Source organism: Miniopterus natalensis, chromosome 4, assembly GCF_054644295.1.
Source record: "Miniopterus natalensis isolate mMinNat1 chromosome 4, mMinNat1.hap1, whole genome shotgun sequence".
Lineage (NCBI taxonomy): Eukaryota > Metazoa > Chordata > Mammalia > Chiroptera > Miniopteridae > Miniopterus > Miniopterus natalensis.
In genome coordinates, this window is record NC_142084.1 from 30,476,144 (window position 1) to 30,495,189 (window position 19,046).

Below are 19,046 nucleotides of genomic sequence, written 5' to 3' on the forward strand. Positions count from 1 at the left end.
AAATGTTGAAGCTAATCTTTTGTAATCAGAATAAGATGATCACTGTCAAATCTATCAGATATATTGGATAGCTCTGTTAGACTAGCAAGACAAAAGGATAAAAACTAGAAAGGAAGAAGTAAAAAGATTATGTCAGTAGAAAAATCCCAAAGTATCTTATGGGTGAGTGATTGGAATTACGGAGTGCTTAGTAAGTTTCCTAGGTAATTTTTTAAAATCCAGAAAATTTCTTTATAGCAGCTGTTAGTTGGAAATAGTAACTTTTAAGTTTTATTTACTAATAGTGTAAAACAATCTTAAGGAACCTATGTGTTCTCTATGGCTGCCATAAGAAATTCCCACAAATTTGGCAGCTTAAAACAACACAGATTTATTATTAAATTTTGTAGATATGTAGTTCAGGTAAGCTCAGCTGGTTTCTATATTCTGGGTTTACAAGACTGAAATCAGGTGTTCCTGCCTGGGCTCTTATCTGTTGATTTTATGTGAGAGTCACTTCCAAGTTCATGTTGTTGGCAGAATTTAGTTCTTTGTGGCTACTGGTAGAGTTGAGGGTCCTTGTTTTCTTGATGGTTGTCTGGAGCCTCTCAGCTCCTTTAGGCCACCTGTGTTCTTTGTCCAATTGCAGTCTTTAAATCAGCAACAACTGGTGGAGGAGCCCTTCTTTGCATCTTTCTGACATTTTTTGCTGCACTTCCTATGCCTGGGGTTGGAGAAAGTTCTCTGCATAATCCACAGTATGATCCCTATCTTAAGGTCACTTATTAGGAATCTTATTTACATCTGCAAAGTTTTTTATGCCATGTATTTAACATAAACACTGTTACAGGGGTTGGGATGTGGACATATTTGAGGGGCACTTCTGCCTACCATAGGGCAGATCTTTAAAGGGATATAGCAGATGTTTTTTCCATTTTATTGAATTTATTGGTGTGACACTTTAACAAAATTGTACAGGTTTCAGATGCACAATTCTACAACACATCTTCTGTACACTGTATTGTGTGTTCACCATCCCAAGTCAAATCTTCATCTATCACCATTTTTACCCCTTCCTCCCTCCTCCTCCCAGCAATCACCCCTCCATGTTCATGAGTTTTGTTTTCTTTTTTGCTCAGTCCCCCCACCTGCCCTGTGTCATCATGGTGTGCCCCCCCCCCCCCCCCCCCCAGCATTCAGCCTGCTCTCTGTTTTGAGTCTGTCTCTATTTTGGAATATAGCACTTTTCAAGAGAGTATTATAGTCATTGAAAGGTGTTAGTGAAGGCATAAATAGGGAGATAAATACCAGTTTATGTGGTAAAGAGGGTAATTTTCCCCAAATTGATTCAAAAGTCAAATTCCAATGAGAATTACAACAGATTTTTTTTTTTTTTTAGGAATTTGATAAGCTGATATCTAAAATTTATATGGAAATGTAAGCAACAAAAAACCCATCACACTCATAAAGGCATGACAACTTGTTTTAGCCAATTTAAGGCATAAGCTAGACTGCAGTAGTGGAACAGGACATCCAGAAACAGCTATATACATATATGCACACTTGGTAAATTACAGGTGGTATTGCCATCCAAAGAGAAGATCTAATTTTTAATACATGGTGCTGGAAAAGTTGCGTGGGGAAAAAGTGAAATTATAGACCTCTGCCTTGTAGAGTCATTCAGACCTGTTCCAGTGAAGGGCAAAATCATAAAGCTGTTAAGGGATAACAGTTAAAGATCTTTATGATCTTAGAGTTGGGAAAGTTTTCTTAAGTGGACATAAGCATAATGTTAAAGGACAAGATAAAAAAATTTACCACAAGTAATTTTTCATTAAACATCAAAAAGAGTACATACATAGTCCACAAAGTGAAGAAAAGATGGTTTTCATTTGTGATTGGATAGGTATTGTAAGAACCAATAAAGTACAAATCAATAAGAGTCAGTAAAAAACTTGTTATAAGACACAAATGAGCATTTTACAAAAGCAGAAATCCAAATTATTGAAATCATGAAAAGTGCTTAACATTATTAATCAAGGAGATACAAATTATTTATAAAACCCACATTAGCAATGTTAAAACATCAGACAAGTGTTTGGGGGTATTTGGAACAAGAGCTTTCTTCATCTGTGTGGGAATAAAAAATGTAAAACCATACCTTGTGCTCACCCTCCCTACTCAAGAGTTGCATTGTTCAAATATGGTGGCCATTAACCATATGTGGTTATTGAGTCCTCAAAATGTAGCCAGTCCAAAATGAGATATGCTGTAATGTACAATATTGGATTTTGAAGACTTAGAAAAAAATGATATAAAATATATGAATGATTTTAATAATTATTTCATATGGAAATAATATATTTGGTTAAATAAAATGTTAAAATTTCACCTTTTAAAAACTTTTTAGTGTACCTACTGGAAAATTTTGAATTGTGTTTTTCATATTGTTTATATTTGATTGCATTGCCCTAGAGGAACTTAGAAGTGTTTATCAGGGGGAAAATATATATATATATGTATATACATATATATGTATATATACACATATATATACACACACACACACACATATATATATAACAGAATTGTTCATTAATTCACAGATTGGAAATAATCAAAATATCCTTCAGCAATCGACTGGATATGTTGTAGCATAGTAAACAATGTGATACCGTATGGTAGTGAAAGTGAATGACGGCTGTACACCTCTTTATTAATGAACCTAGAAAACAGTTCTGAGTACAAGAAGTTAAATAAGGTTACATGCAGAGTGTGATTCCATAAAGCTCAAGAGCAGATCAAACAAACTGTATTTTTCAGAAATGTACATCTATATAGAAGGTAATATAAAGAAAAACCAGGAATAATTATTGCAAGTCAGGTTTGGGGTGGTTTTGGGGGTGAGGAAGTGGGATACACAGGGGTTCTAATATGCTAACAGTGTTGTGTTTCTAGTAGTTGTTGCCCATGTATGTTTAGTACATTCTTCTGTATGGCATATTTCTTAACAATACTAAACATAGTCTAGCATGAATAGATGTGTGGGACAGGAAGCAGCAAGCCAAAGCCGATTTATTTCTCGCAGCTTCAGGGTGGTTGCTCCTTGGGCTAAAGTCCAGGTAGGCTGAGCCTGTCTTTGTTTTTTTTGCATCCAGTTATTTGTCTGCTTGGGGTGGTATTGTAAACTTGTACTGTGTGGAAAGCTTTGTTTAAACAGAGGATCTACATATAGGACTTCCATCCCAGAGATGATGGGCCTCTGCATCTTGTCATTCATATTGCTGGCTGGCCTCTGGGCTTGTGAGGCTCAGGAATTGCCAAGTTTCTCTCTCCTGATATCTCCCCCTAAGTAGAAATTTTTCTTTGAATTTGCAGAACAAGGGAGAGAAACCATTACAACCCGTTTCTTAGTCATTGTACCATCTGTCCAAGTTGCTGATGTGGAAACCCAAATATACTCATGCTTTTTCCCCCCACAGCATTTCAGGGGGAAAAATCTGTAACTTGGGCACTTGTGAATCACATTGGTCAGCCAGTTAACCTCATCTTTAGGCTCATAGTATTTGCTCTTGTGCAGTATGCAGCTTTTGTCCAGTACTTGTTGGAGTATTATGTGAAGTCATCACCTGTTGTCTAAGTGTCAGTTCCCAGAGTCCTCCTTGGATTTACTGGCTTTGTGTTGTGTGAGAGGACATTCTCAGTTGCTGGGTGATCCAGACCATCTTCAGGCACTTGTTGAAAGGCTGCACTGGAGTTGGCCCAGACGAAGTTTTGGGGTTTGTGGAGCCCTTGAGCCTTGGGAGACCTGATGGCTGTTATTCACTCTCACCTTGCCGACCATGTCAGTGTCTCCTGCTGCATTCCCCTTACAAATGCAGGCAGGTCCTTGTCTTACCAGGTGGTGAGAGGAACTTTAATTTTTGTGAAGTCTTTGGTATGTAGCTGAAAATGGAGTATAAATTCACCAGGAGATGCTATATCATCACGTAGCAGAAAGAGACAGTGGCATCCTACTGACTTGGCAAGAGGAGAGTACCCTGAATTTCCCCTTACCCCACCACTGGATTCTTCTCACCAGAGAAGAACACCAGGCGAGAACCGTTTTGGCAAAGCTGGGACCTATTCCTAACCAGGAGTCAGCTCTTGTGCAAGTTCCAATAAGTGCAATTCTGGACCAAAAAGTAACTTTTCTTAACTTCAGGTGGGGATCATTCTTGTCTTCTCTACCTCATAGTGTTGTAAAGACCTTTGAAAACTAAAATACTGGGCATGTGTGAGAAAGAACAAAGGCCATATGATTAGGTGGGACCAGGAATAATGATACAAATGGAGGGGAATCCAGGAAATCCAGTTTAAAGAATGCAGCAGTTCAAGCTTTACATAGAAATTGTGACAACAAAGTTCAGTCTATGGAATTCTTTCCTGGTACCAGTGTCAGACATTTCCATCATTAGTCCTTTTGTGTTACATTTTTGTTTTGTTTTTTAAATATGTTTTTATTGGTTTTAGTGAGAGAGGAAAAGAGAGGGAGAGAGGAAAACATGGATGAGAGAGAAACATCAATCAGCTCCCTCCTGCACACGACGTACTGGGGATCGAACCTGCAACCCTGCCATGTGCCCCAAACAGAAATTGAACCTTTGACCTCTCCTTGCACAGAACACCCACCCAACTTACTGAGCCACACCAGCCCGGGCTGTGTTACGTATTTTAAAATGCAAAACTTTTAATTTTTTTCTCCTAATCTCTTACTCTGAAAGATTTCCTCAGATTATTTTCTTCTCATGGGCAACACAAGGCCCCCAAATCAGAGTAGTCTCTCTTTATAAATGGTTTAGTTTTGACTTTTTTTTTTTAATATATCTTTATTGATTTCAGAGAGAGGAAGGGGGAGAGAGAGAGAGACAGAAGCATCACGGATGAGAGAGTCATTGATCGGCTGCAGCCCGCAACAAGGGCATGTGCCCTGACCGGGAATCGAACCCCGACTGCCTGGATCCTAGGTCGACGCTCAACCGCTGAGCCACGCCCGGCCGGGCAAGTTTTGACTTCTTCCTGACCAGACAAGTGAATCAGGAGACCTGATTTCAGGTTTTACCTCACTATTTAAATTCCAGCCATAATCTTTTACATGAGTCAGTTCCTTATTTAATTATTTTTTTCCCCTCTGTGCAACCCCCCTTCAGTGCCTGCAGCCTATAGGCAGAGAGACCAGGCAATCAAGGCCACAGTTTGCTCTGGCATGGGGCACCATGACAGACCCAGTGGGATGGGCCTGCCATAAATCCAAATCCATGCACTGTTCCTTATTTTAACACACATACTTAAATATGGTAGCTACATAATAAACTGACTCCTTGGGAGGGATTCATTTATTAATGTATATTTTGAGTGCCTGCTGTGTGCCAAATGATGCTGGGAGCTGTGAATGTGGTAGTGAACATGACTGACTGTTGGTAAAACAATCTCCAAGTAATTCATAATGGTGATATTGGTGGGAGTAAGGTAGATGGATGGAGATAATCAAACTAGAAAATCTAGGCAATAAATAACTACCATTATTGACCATTAAATTTAGTTATGAACCTCTTTTAAAACAGGAAAAAAGAAGCTTATTTTATGGCCCAGGCTGTGGTGTATGGTAGTAGAAGATTTTATGTACACTTGGAAATAATTTGTAATCAGCAATTTCTGTTGTAATATTCTGCAGATGTCAGTCCAGATTGTTTGATAGTGTTATTCAATTGACTTTTTGTCAGTTACTGAAAGGATTTTAAAATCAGTTGTGGTTGAAACTTATTCTCTTAGAGCTGTCAGTTTTGCTTTATAAAATGTGTAGTTTTTAGATGCATATATATATTAGATGCAATATATGTATCTGTTATGAGATGTAATATTCATACATATATATACACATATATAGTTATGTATTCTTGATGAATTGACTCTTATCATGAAATATGTCTATCTTTTGTAATGCTCTGTCTTCAAGTCGACTTGCCAGCCTTCTTTCATCTCTTTATTTTCAGTCTATTAGTGCCTTTATTTTAAAGGAGAGTTACTTGTAGACGTTGTATAATTGGGTCTTATTTAAGTTTTAATTTTTTTGTGACCTCTTTGGTTATTCAAACATTTTATAATACTCCATTTTATTTCCTCCTTTGACTTCTTATTTATGCCTCTTCAAACATTTTTAAAGTGGTTACTTTATAGCTAATAGTATACCTCCTTAACTTTTCAAAATCTCTTTAGAGCCATTATTGTACTACAACTTACTTTTCACATCTCACTGAACATTTAATACTTTTTAGCTTACAAATATGTAGTTTACAATTACAAAAATATAATTCCATTACCTTTGTGCTATTGTCATATCCTCTTACATATATTATAAATCCTATCTTAAAATGTTACTATTTTGCTTTACACTAATAGTTGTTTTCTAAGGAAACTGTAAAAAGGAAAAAAAAACCAGCCTTTTATAATTACCTTTTAAATTCCTTTCTATAATTTAAGTTTCTATCTGATATAAATTTCCTCTCGGCCTGACAGCATTGTTTAGCGTTTCTTGTACTGTAGGTCTGCTGTCGACAGGTCATCTCAGCTTTGGTTTACCTGATAATGCCCTATTTCACTCTGATGTTTGAATGATGTCTTCACTAGATAGGGAATCTGGACTTACAGTTTTTCCTTTTTAAAGATAATATCCCATTGTCTTCTGGCCTTTACTATTTCTAATGAGAAGTCGACCATTATTTATATTGTTGTTCCCTTGTATGTAACGTGTCCCCCACCACACAGCTTTCAAGTTTTCCACTTTACCATTGATTTTCAGCAGTTTAACTATGATGTGTCTCAGTGTGATTTTCTTTGAATTTATCCATTTGATAGTTAAATTTTTGGACCAATAACTTGATGTTTTTCTTCAAAATTGGGAAAATTTCATTCATTCATTCATTCATTCATTCATTCATTCATTCATTCAATTTTAGGACTTCAGTTACACCATTTGATGGTTTTACAGACCCCTGAGGTTTTTTCTGTTTTCTTAGACCTTTTTCCTCTCTGTTTTATAGGTTGGATTATGCCTATAGATCTGTTTCAGATTTCACTAACTTTTGTCTACCATCTACACTCTACTTTTAAGCTCATCCAAGTTCAAACTTTTTAGTTCTACAATTTCTGGGGTTGCCTTTTTTTTTTTTTTTTTTTGTAGATTCATTTTTTCTGCTGAGATTCCCTGTCTGTTCATTAAGACCATAGTCGTCTTTAGTTTGTCAAACATAAATATATAACAACTTTAGCCCTGGCCAGTGTGGCTCAGTTGGTTGAGTATCCTCCTGTGCACTGAAAGATTGAAGGTTTGATTCCTAGTCAGTGCACATGCCCAGGTTGTGGGCTTGATATCTGGTAGGGGGCATTCAGGAGGCAGCTGTTCCCTGTTTCTGTCTTACATTGATATTTCTTTCCCTCCCTCCCTCAAAATCAATTAAAAAAAATTTAAAAGATTTTTTTTAAGCCCTTGTCTTAAAATCCAACGTTTGAAACATCTGAAAGATAGTTTCTGTTGACTACCTTTTTTCTTGACTATGGGATGTATTTTCCTGTTTCTTTTTACATCTATTAATTTAAATTTTTACTGGATACTGTAGCCATTATACTATAGAGATTATAGATTATATCATCTTCCTCTGAGGAATGTTTTAAAATGCTGGGGCATACTGGTTGAAATCGCTGCTCTACATAAATGTAGTTCAGAGCAGGGAACATCTAAGTGTCCATGTAACAATACATAGATAGAAAGGGGAAGCTTCAGGAGCCCCAGGGGCAGGGATTCTTCCTTTTAGTTAACAATTCAGACCTACTGAGCCTCTTTGCCACTTTCTGCTAACCCTATAAAAAGGGTTGGGAACTAAATCTCCAGGGCCATCTAGATTTATCTTTCATCACAAGTTTTCCATTGGTAGAAAATAAAGAGAAAACTTCTTGGTCTGGTAGTAAAGGCCTAGCAGCTTTCTCCAACTTATCAGGCCTTTCTGCCACTGGTTCTACAGGTATTCTCCCATTCACTGGATTACTTTCTAATAAATGATTGCTTATCTAAGCTTCTCATCTTCACTCACATTCCCTAATTTAGAATGCTTTCTCTTTCTCTAAATTCTCACTATTCAAGAGCTGTTTTTGTCCCATCCCTTCTGTGATACCTCCCTGATCTCAATTCTTACACCAAATATTTTCATGTACTGCCTAATATTAGTTTTTATGTGTACATTTCCTTTTTTCTATCTAACTTGTAAATTTCTTAAGGGTAGGGAATATATATTAGATTATTAGTAACCTCTATAATACCCTAATAGTCGTGTGTAAATTCTCGGCAAATTTAATGATTAGAATGTATGCTCTTAAAATGTATTTTAATTATAAAATTCATAATATTTCAGGGTTCTCTATGCTTCTTTAGACTGTGAATATTAATTGTTATTAAGTAGAATGCTAGATTCTTTATTAGAACATCTTTTTTATTCTATTGCAATTAATCCCTATTTTAAGAACTCATTTTCTGAGGTTGGTATCAATTATTGTCTGTTGGTTACGCTGTTAGCCAGTTTAGTAATTAGATTCCTCCATTCTACTTCAGCAAGAAGTTGAGAACTTTAAGAAGCTAAATCTCATTAGTAAAGAGCAGTTTGAAAACCTAACACCTGAACTTCCTTTTGAGCCAAACCAAGAAGTTCCTGTAGCACCTTCACAGTCCAGGCAAGGTATGTAAATCTGCTTTCGTGTAAGTGTCTGAATGCTATTAGAGCAGTTCTAAATTGTTTTTAAAGTTTGCTCCTTTATTTATGAAAACATTTAGGTATCTGGTAAAAGGCTAGAATTTTAAAACTCAACTTTTTATTTATATTTTGGTGAACTTCAAAACATTTTAGAGACCTAAAAATATCGATTGTAAAATTGGTAAGACCAGCCTAGTAGTAAATGGACAGAGTTTGAATCCCACTTTACTCTTGGTGAGTAGTCTGGTAATTACAAGGTGGCCTAGGAGTCATCTGTTATAGCAACCAGATCGTGCTCAAACCTGGGCACTTACTTTTTGTAAAGTAGGCAAAATCAGTTGGTCCTTTATGTGTGTCTTTTGAGTCTGAGATTGTGGGAATGTTTCACTTCTCGAAATAAAGGAAAATTTTCACTGACTTTCTAATTTTAAAAAATATACCACTAGCTCTTTCTTTTGTTTTAAGGTCTTAGTTTTGTATGAAAATGTAAATACATTTGGAATAGTCATAAAATTAATCTAACTTTTTCAGGGAAGTATAAGTGATTTTGGTACAGTCTTCTCTGAAGTCAGGTTAAAGAAGAACTCTTAATTTGGAAAACTTTAAACATATACAAAAATAAAGCAAATTATATAATGAAACCCCCATGTACTCATTACCTAACCATTAGTTACTTTAGCAGACCATAGCCAATTTTGTTTCATCTCAACCCCATTTATTTTCTTTACCTCACACTTGATTCTTTTGAAGCTAACTCCCAATATTTTTTCATTTCTAAACATTCTGTATGTCTTTAAAAATATAAGGACCATCTCTTTTAACAGAAATAACACAATACCATTATCACATCTAAAATTAACAGTAATTTCTTAATATCAAATACTTTAGTTTTCAAATTTCCTCATTCATCATGTTTAAAAAAAGTCAGTATCTATATAAGTTCCAGACAATGCAGTAGGTTGATATGGCTCTTTTAGTCTCTAGAGCCATAACTATTATGTTTCCTTGCAATTTATTGTTGAAGAACTAGGATTGTTTATCCTGTAGATTTTTTTACATTCTCAATTTTATTGATTGTATCTTCATCAGTTCATTCAACCTGTTTTCTGGTCCTGAATTTTCTATAAGTATTATTTTGCTACAAAGGCTTGACATTTTTGAATTTGATATATATTTTTAAGGGAAGCTTTTATTTTCATTGATCTATACTTTTCCCAATTGGTTATTTTCAAAGCTAATCTTTAATATTTCTTTCTGCTTGGTTTGGGTTTATTTTGCTACTCCTTTTTTAGTTTCTTAAGGCAAAAGCTTAGATAATTGATTTGAGAACTTTTCTGTTATAAATAATTAATGCTATAAATTTTAAGCATTATTTTAGGTGTGTCGCATCAATTTTGATATGAAGAGTGAAGTTTAAATTATTGACTTGAGACTTTTCTATTATAGGCATTCAATCATATATATTTTACTTTAAGCACTGTTTTAACTACATTTTACCAATTTTGATATGTTGTATTTTAATTTTCCTTTCCTTCAAAATACTCTCATTTCTCTTAAAACTTCCTCTTTGATCTATGGATTATTTAGGAATGTGTTGTTTAATTTTTGAGTGAGTGGAAATTTTCCTGTTTCTGTTATCAATCTTACTGATACATAATTATTTTTCTCTAGCTACTTTTAAGAATTTTTATTTAAGTTTTTAGCAATTAGCATATGATGTATATGAGCTATTATATCTTTAAAATTTTTTTTAAATCTCTGTACTCTTTCTCCTCTACTAGACTTTATGACTGGAAAAGCCAAAAAAGTTAATTTTTGGCATTTACAGAAAAATTTGCTGAGTCTTGCTTCAATGGCATTTTAATTATTTATTTTTATTTTTTAAAATTATGTCTTTATTGATTTGAGAGAGAGAGAGAGAGAGAGGGAAACATCAATGATGAGAGAGTCATTGATTGGTTGCCCCCTGCACGACCCCTACTGGAGATTGAACCTGCAACTCAGGCATGTGCCCGGACTGGGAATCAAACTTCGATCTCCTGGATCATAGGTTGATGCTCAACTGCTGAGCCACACCAGCCAGGCTTATTTATTAAAAAAATAAAGTGCCAGTTGTCATGTAGTATATATATGTATTCTTTTTAGAGAGAGAGAGAAATATTGATGTGAGAGTGAAACACTGATCAGCTGCCTCCTGCACACCCCTTACTGGGGATTGAGCCTGCAACCCAGGCATGTGCCCTGAGCAGGAATCAAACTGAAGACTTCTTGGTGCATGGGATGACTCTCAACCACTGAGCCACACTGGCCAAGGCATGTAGCAATTTTATTATAAGCTTTCAGTAACACAAACAGCATAATATTATGTTCTGTTTTTATAAAGGCAATTCCTGTCTATAAAAACAATGAGTACTATGGGCAAGTTTCACATGGTCTAGGTATGCAACTGTACAATGATTTAATTTGGTAGTAATACATTTTGGAAAGTCTTAAGTAGTAGAATAGTTAGCTTACCCCTTAGTCCAGTAGTTCTTAAACTTTAGCAAGTATCAGAGTCACCTGTGAAGCTTGTTAAAACCAGTTAAAGGGCTCTGTACCCAGTGTTTCTGGTTTTAGTAAGTTGAAGTGGGACCAAAGAATATGCATTTTTAACAGATTTCTCAGCCATGTTGATATCATTGGTTGGGAATACACTTTGAAAATCAGTGCTTTAGCCTAGTCCTCTGAAATATCAGTCTTCTCTGATAAACTTTTAGCAGAATCTGTGTGGTAAACCATCACAGTTGAGGTTCCCTAAAGAGTAGATGGCCTAGTCTTTTGTTTTTTACAGCTTTTTTGAGGCATCATTTACATACCATAAAATTAACCCACATTAAGTATATAGTTTGATGAGTTTCAGTAAGTTTGTATAGTTGTACACCAGCACCACAATTCAGTTTTAGGACAAGTCCGTTGTGCTGAAAAGTTCCCTGTGATCATTTGCAGTTAGCCTCACCACTCAGTTTCAGTCTGAAAGTAACCAGTAATCTGTTGTCTGTCTGTATGTTTTTGTATTTCCTAGAAATTTTATATAAAGAGTCATATGTCTGGTTATTTCAATTAATATAATATTTTTGAGGTTAATCCATGTTGTGGCCTATGTCAGTACTTTGCTCCTTTTTATTGCTAAGTAGTATTCTGTAGTATGGACAGACACATTTTGTTTATCCAATTGCTGAATATTTGGATTTTTTCCAGTTTTGGCTGTTATGAAAAATTCTGGTTTTAACATTTATGTACAAGAAATGGCTCATGATTTTGGTTAAAAAGAAGTTATAGTATCTAGATATTTAGATGTCATTTGAGGCTTGTAGTTGATTTAAAAAAACTTTAATACATTTTTGTTCCTTAATCACATATGTATAGTAATAAAATTTTTATCTACTATAAATATTTTTTGTACCTGTTCTTGTCTTAACTACTTTTTGATAATATGTCAAGATATTATAAATTGGTATATGATATGCTGTAAAAATTCTGTAAAATATTTCTTTTGAGATAATAGATGTACTCCATAGATGGGTAAAATTCACACTGAATTAAACCTGATATAAAATAAGTATAAAACTGAAATAAACCTTAACTTTTTCATAGGAGAATGTTGAGATATAAATTAAAGTGGGGAGGTCTGTGTAATGAACCCCTGTGTACCTATCTCACCTAATTTCAGCAAGTGTTAATAGTTTGATATTCTCTATCTGTGCCTTGTTCCCCACCTATTTCTCGTATTATATTGAATCTCAGACATATCACTTCTGTTATAAATACTCATTGTATATTACAAATGGTTATGTATAAATTTTCACAATATCATTATTTCACATAAAATTAGCATTAATTCCTTAATATTATTTACTGCCCAGTTTATGTTTGGTTGTTCCTGATTGTATGAAATATATCTTTTTGAAATTGGTTGGTTGAATCAGGACCAAACAAGGTACACATACTGCATTTGATAGATAGGACCATGAAGTCACTCTTAATCTATTATCATACCTCTTCTTTTGTTTTTCTATGCCCGTGATTTGTCAGAGATACTGGTTAATTTGTCACAGGATTTCTTATTATTTACTTGATTGCATCTTCATATCATTTAATGTGTTTGTTTATTTCCTCTCTTAGGAAATGGTGGAAATGGTATTTAGATATTGAGGATTTAGTATTTTCAGGTTTTTATTTTTCTAGTGGCTAGACTGTTTCCTATGAGAAGTTGTTTATTTCCTAGTGCATCATATAAAGTCTTTCAGGCTAACTTTTACTGATGTTTTGATTTACCTGATCATTAGGTTTAGATGTTATCAGCCTGATCCATTCATCGTAAAGTTTCCCTTCAACTTTTTTTTTTTAATCAGTTTTAGGCTCACAGCAAAATTAACAGGAAGGCACAGAGATTTCCTTTGTACTCCAAGCCTCCAACTTACATGGCCATCATCCATCTGGTGAAGGATGTTGCTTCCCCATAGCATTCTACATCAGAGTGGTACACAGGTTACAATTGATGAACTTGCATTGACACGTTATAATCACCCAGAGTCCATTGTTTACATTAGTGTTTACTCTTGGTGTTGTACATTCTGTGGGTTTGGACAAATTTATGATGACATGTATCCATTGTTATAGTATTATACATAGTATTTTCACTGCTCTAGAAATCACTCAGAGTTTGTAGTTTACATAGATTTCGTTCTTGGTGTTGCACATCCCTAGGGTTTTGTTTAATGACATGTTATCTATCATACTATCATACAGAATAGTTTCACTGCTCTAAAAATCCTCTCCGTTTTGTCTATTCATACCTTTCACCCCCACCCCTACCACCCCCACTGGCAATCACAGATCTTTTTACTGTTTATAGTTTTCCATTTCCAGAATATTGAGTAGTTGGAATCATACAGCGTGTAGCCTTTACAGATTGGATTCTTACACTTAGTAATATGCCCTTATGTTTCCTCCATGTCTTTTCATGGCTTGGTAGCGTTTTTCTTTTTAGCTCTGAATAATAGTCCGTTGTCTGAATGTACCACAATTTATCCATTACCTGCTACTGAAGGACATCTTGGTTGCTTCCAAATTTGGGCAATTATGACTAGAGCTGCTATAAACTTCCATGTGCAGGTTTTCTGCTCCTTTGGGTAAGTACTAAGGAGGGCAGTTACTAGGTTGTATAGTAATAGTATGTTTAGTTTTAGAAACAACCAAACTATTGTTTATTCTGGCTTGTACTATTTTTGTGGAAGTTCCCACCACCAATGAATGAGAGAAAGTTCCTATTGCTCCACATCCTCTACAGTATTTGGTGGTGTCAGTGTTCTGGATTTTGGCTATTCTAATAGGTGTGTTGTGGTATCTTGTATTAATTTATATTTCTCTGATGGCATATGATGTGGAGCATCTTTTTATTTGCTTTTTTTGCCATCTGTATACCTTCTTTAAGACATCTGTTCAGATCTTTGGCTCATTTTTAAATTGAGATGTTTTCTTGTTGAGTTTTAAGAGTTCTTGGGTTATTTTGGGTAGCAGTCCTTTATCAGCTGTGTCTTTTGCAAGTATTTTCTTTCAATCTGTGGCTTGTCTTCTCATTCTCTTTACAATGTCATTTGCAGAGCAGACATTTTTACTTTTAATGAAGTCCAGCTTATCAATTATTTCTTCCATGGATTATGTCTTTGGTGTTGAATTTCCCTTCAGTGTTTTACCAAATGGTTTTTATGCAGTCATTCATGAGTATTCCCTAGATCTTCTATTTAAAGTTGCAATATACAGCAGGTCCTTAAATAATGTCATTTCATTCATCATTTTTTTAAGACGTGATAGGAACTTAACTCTTGTTTATATCAATGAGCCTGTGGTAAAATTGGTTTTGTTATATGTTGTTTTGATTAAAGTCACAGAACCTGTCAGTCATGTTAAATATGGACTCACAGTAGTCTTTTTTATTTCTTTTATCCTGTATTTCTTACCTTCAGTTCTTTAAAGAATATTCTTTTATCAATTCTTTGGTTACGCTGATACTCAATTTTTACAGGAAAAGAAGGGTAAATAACTTGTTTCTTTCCTTTTATTCAATTTCTCAATTTTCAGAAAATGAGTTGGTGCCCCAGCAATCTACAAATATGATTAAGGTTTAAAGAGCTTTTATGAACTTATGGAGCTTATTTATTTCATGTGTTTCTTTTTTTCTTTTTTTAAAATATATCTTTATTGATTTCAGAGAGAGAAAGGGAGAGGGAGAGAGAGAGAGAAACATCAATGATGAGAGTCATTGATCGGCCGCCTCCTGCACTCCCCCGACTGGGGACCGAGCCTGCAACCCGGGCACGTGCCCTGACCAGGAACTGAACCCCAATCTCCTGGATCCTAGGTTGACACTCAACCGCTGAGCCACACCCGGCTGGGCTCATGTGTTTATTTCATTTCAGTCATTATTTTTAGTGGTCAGATCACTTCATTTTACTGATGGGACACCCTAAAGTTTTTTTTGTGTCCTCATGACCTAAGCTAGTATTTTGTTCTTTTTTTATTTTTTATGTTTTTCTTTATTTCAGAGAGGAAAGGAGAGGGAGAGAGAAATAGAAACATCAATGATGAGAGTCATTGATCAGCTGCCTCCTGCATGCCCCGTGCTGGGTGGGAATTGAGCCTGCAACCTGGGCATCGAACCATGGAATCGAACCATGGTCTCCTGGATCATAGGTTGATGCTCAACCACTGAGCCATGCTGGCTGGGCCAAGCTAGTATTTTCTTTATTAACCTCATTGCTGTCTGGCTCAAGATTTCCCAGGGTCATGTTATGCTTTGCTCCATACTTTATTTCTTCTAGCAGACCTAGTCAGTGGGAAATGGAATTTAGAGACCATAGTCTGGTTGCTAGGAATCTTACTGTTTCTGGGTTGTTACCGCTCCTAGATCTTTTACAAAGGCACTGAATTTTACATACAATTCCAGTATAGGATCATATTTTTATCCTTGAGATTATTATTATTTTTTTTTGGTACAAGGAAAATCAGCATTAACACAATTCAGTTAAGTTGATCAGCCATTTGGTAGGGATATACTTTTTCCTAGGTGCTAGTATAGGCACTAGGGTACTAATATAAGATTGTGGCCCTTGCTTTCAGGGAAGCACTGGGACTTGGCCTTAGCCTCTAATAGCATGATATGTAAGAAAATAAATTTTAATTTAATAAATCAAACATTAAAAGAATAAAATACAGAGGTGGCAAAATCAGGAAAGCCATATATGTCATGATAAAGAGCCTAGACTTCTACTAGAGGCAAAAGGGAAACACTGAAAGATTTTAGATAGAAGTACAAAATGACTTAATTTGCTTCTCAGAATAATCATTCTGGTAACAGTACGAAAAGTGAATTGGGAGGGGAGATGGCAAGTCAGGGAGACTAGGTAATAGAGTGGGTAGGGTCACCTTTGAACTTATAAACTTGTGTCTAGAATAGGGCTTGACATATAATGGGCATTCAATATTTGTTGAATGATTAAAAGGTTATTGTATGAATCTAAAGAAGTTAAGTCTGAAGAAATCTAGAATTGGAGCTTACATTTTTTAAAATTGATTTTTAGAGAGAGGAGGGGAGAGAGAGAGAAAGATCGATATGAGAGAGAAACACTGATTAGTTGCCTCCTGCACGAGCCTGGACCAGGGATCAAACCTGCAACCTGGTGTGTGCCCTGATCAGGAATTGAATCCTCCACTTTTTGGTGTACAGGTTGACACTCTAACCAACTGAGCCTCTCCAGCCAGAGCTGGAGCTTATGTTTTTGACACTACTACTTGATTCATGTGCTTGCTTATTTAGTATCTTACCATGGGATTTTTCACACACTAATTAGTGAAACAATCCAATAGAAAAATGGCCAAAGGATATGAATGGAAAGCTCACAGAAGGGGAAATCTGAGTGATGACTATGCATATGAAAATATGCTCAACTTCACTAGTAAACAGGGAAATACAAATACCATTGAAATCTCATGAGATGGAAAAATACTTAAAAGTCTGAACAAAATCCAGTCTTGACCAGGTTGTAAAATTGCTGGGGCTTTTAAATGCTGCTGGTGAGATTATAAATTGGTGAAGCCACTATAGAAAGCAGCGTGCAGTCAGTATTTAGTAAGTCAGAAGATGCATGTGCCATTTTACTCAGCATTTCCATTTCAGATATAGACACTAGAGATACGCTCACACCTGTAGCAGGAGGCATGTTCAACAATCTTCATTGCAGACTTGTTGATTATACCCAAAAATTGGAAGTAACATAAATGTGGATTTTCAGGAGAATCAATACATTTTGATATATTTGTGTAGCAGCATAATATTCTGCAGTAATATGAATAAACCAAAGCTATGCAAATAGAACTTGAATATTCAAGTAACAAACAAAATAGTGACTGAAAAAGCTTTCAAAATGATACATATAGTATGATGTCACTTTTATAAAGTTAATTATGCAAAATAGTATTACATGTAAAATAATAGATAAAAATCTCAAATTTAAGACTCTGGTTATCTCTAAGGAGGAAAAGCAAAATATGATTAGGGAAGGTTAGACAGTGGGCTCCAGGCTATTTTTCTTAAAAAAAAAAAAATAGAAAAGAAAGAAAAGAAACAGATACAGCAAAATTAAAATTTAGAAAAGCTAGGTAATGTGTAGACAGTGTTTTATTTTTTATTCTTATATATTTGAACTGTTTCTAATGAAGAAACCCTTTGAGCACAGAGAATTTCAGAATTATCCTTTTTCTCAAAGTAAAATATTTTCTTAGCATTCACATACTTTTAATAACTTCGTTTTGCTGATTTGCCTGATGAATTAGCTCAGAAGCTGTTTGTTGTTTCAGAAATATCTTCAGCAACAACGGTGTGTTCACTGCCAACAGCAGTTCCAGAATCTCCTAGAATTTATCCTGCAAGGACACCCAAAACACCTCGAACACCCAGGTTACAAGATCCAAACAAAACACCAAGATTTTATCCTGTGGTTAAAGAATCAAAAGCCCTTGATATAAAGGTACACAAAACAACCAGAAATATAAGCCTGCATTCTGTATCCTTTAACATTAGACAATGAGACTTTTTAGTTTCTATCACATTTAAAAATGTATATTTTAGATTGTAAGAATTCATTAAAAAATGGTATTTTACCATAGTGATGTTTTCTCAGGTTAAGCAATAACTTCTTTACAGTTGAGTAGTGTAATAAAAGATGATCAGAAGGTGTAATGAAGAATTATGCTAAATTGTATTTCCTTTAATCCTTGGGCTGAAGCCTAGCTAAGGGCCTTGTTAAGTTTTGTAACTAGTATGTGATAGTTTGAGTTTTGTGACTTCATATGATTTCATAATGTGTCATCCACAGTATGAAAATGTTTGAGTTGGTTTACAGTTAGAGGGTTTTAATTTACTTGTGAAGTTCATACTAGTGAAAGTAATTGCAATGTTTGACTTTTCTTTAGAGTCCAAGAAAGAGAAAAACAAGACATAGTACAAATCCTCCTCTAGAGTGTCATGTTGGTTGGGTAATGGATTCCAGAGATCATGGGCCAAGAACACCCTCTCTCAGGTACTATACTTGTCAAACATGGCTTTGTTCTTGATTTTAAGTTTGTTGAAAACAGTTAATAATTAGATATTTGGAAATACTTAAAATTAATGTTAGCAAATTATGGAACAATGAAAATAATAAAAAGCAACCAAAGAAGGAGAAGTAAATATTCTTGGATGATCTGATCTTTTTTTCTACTCTTTTTCTGATAATTTTGATTAATGTATATTCAAGTTTACTAATTCTTTCCTCAGCTGTGTCCTGTCCAGTATGCTGTGAAAAGCCCATCAGAGGAATTCTTTGCTTCTAATACCTGTGTCATCTACAGTTTTTTCACTAATCTCTAATTGACTCCTACTGGAGAGGGGCTCCTGGGCTTCCCCTGTACCCCATATTTCTCAGCAGATAACTTTGCCTTCTATTGCACTGCAGGGATTATTTACCTTCTGCTTTCCCTTGTCTCTCACTGCTCGTTCTTTTGAAAGTTCTTTCTTTCTGGCTCTTTGTGATGCATGTCAGTAATGGTATAGTCATTGTAGTGGAATTATTTAATGCTGGCTAACACTATGTTCTTTCAGTAATGCCTGAGGCACTGATGTTAAATGTTTTACAGGCATTATTTAAAATTTTGTATGTCTTCTTCAAACAGTAAGTTCATGGAGGGCAGAACCTCAGTGCCGGGCGTGGG

The 19,046-nt window shown here is 35.2% G+C and overlaps 1 protein-coding gene and 1 non-coding gene across 2 annotated transcripts in view; one reads left to right on the top strand and one right to left on the bottom strand.

The window, feature by feature from the left end:
- Positions 1–19,046, top strand: part of LARP1B (La ribonucleoprotein 1B) — a 79,108-nt gene that overhangs the window by 47,633 nt on the left and 12,429 nt on the right. The window contains exons 12-14 of the mRNA XM_087816479.1: positions 8,621–8,744; positions 17,655–17,824; positions 18,270–18,376. Of these exons, the coding sequence (XP_087672605.1) occupies positions 8,621–8,744; positions 17,655–17,824; positions 18,270–18,376 (401 nt within the window). The remainder of the gene's footprint in view (positions 1–8,620; positions 8,745–17,654; positions 17,825–18,269; positions 18,377–19,046) is intronic.
- Positions 5,148–5,280, bottom strand: LOC148093246 (small nucleolar RNA SNORA42/SNORA80 family). Its single transcript, XR_015714458.1, has one exon. It is a non-coding gene; the product is annotated as a small nucleolar RNA SNORA42/SNORA80 family (small nucleolar RNA).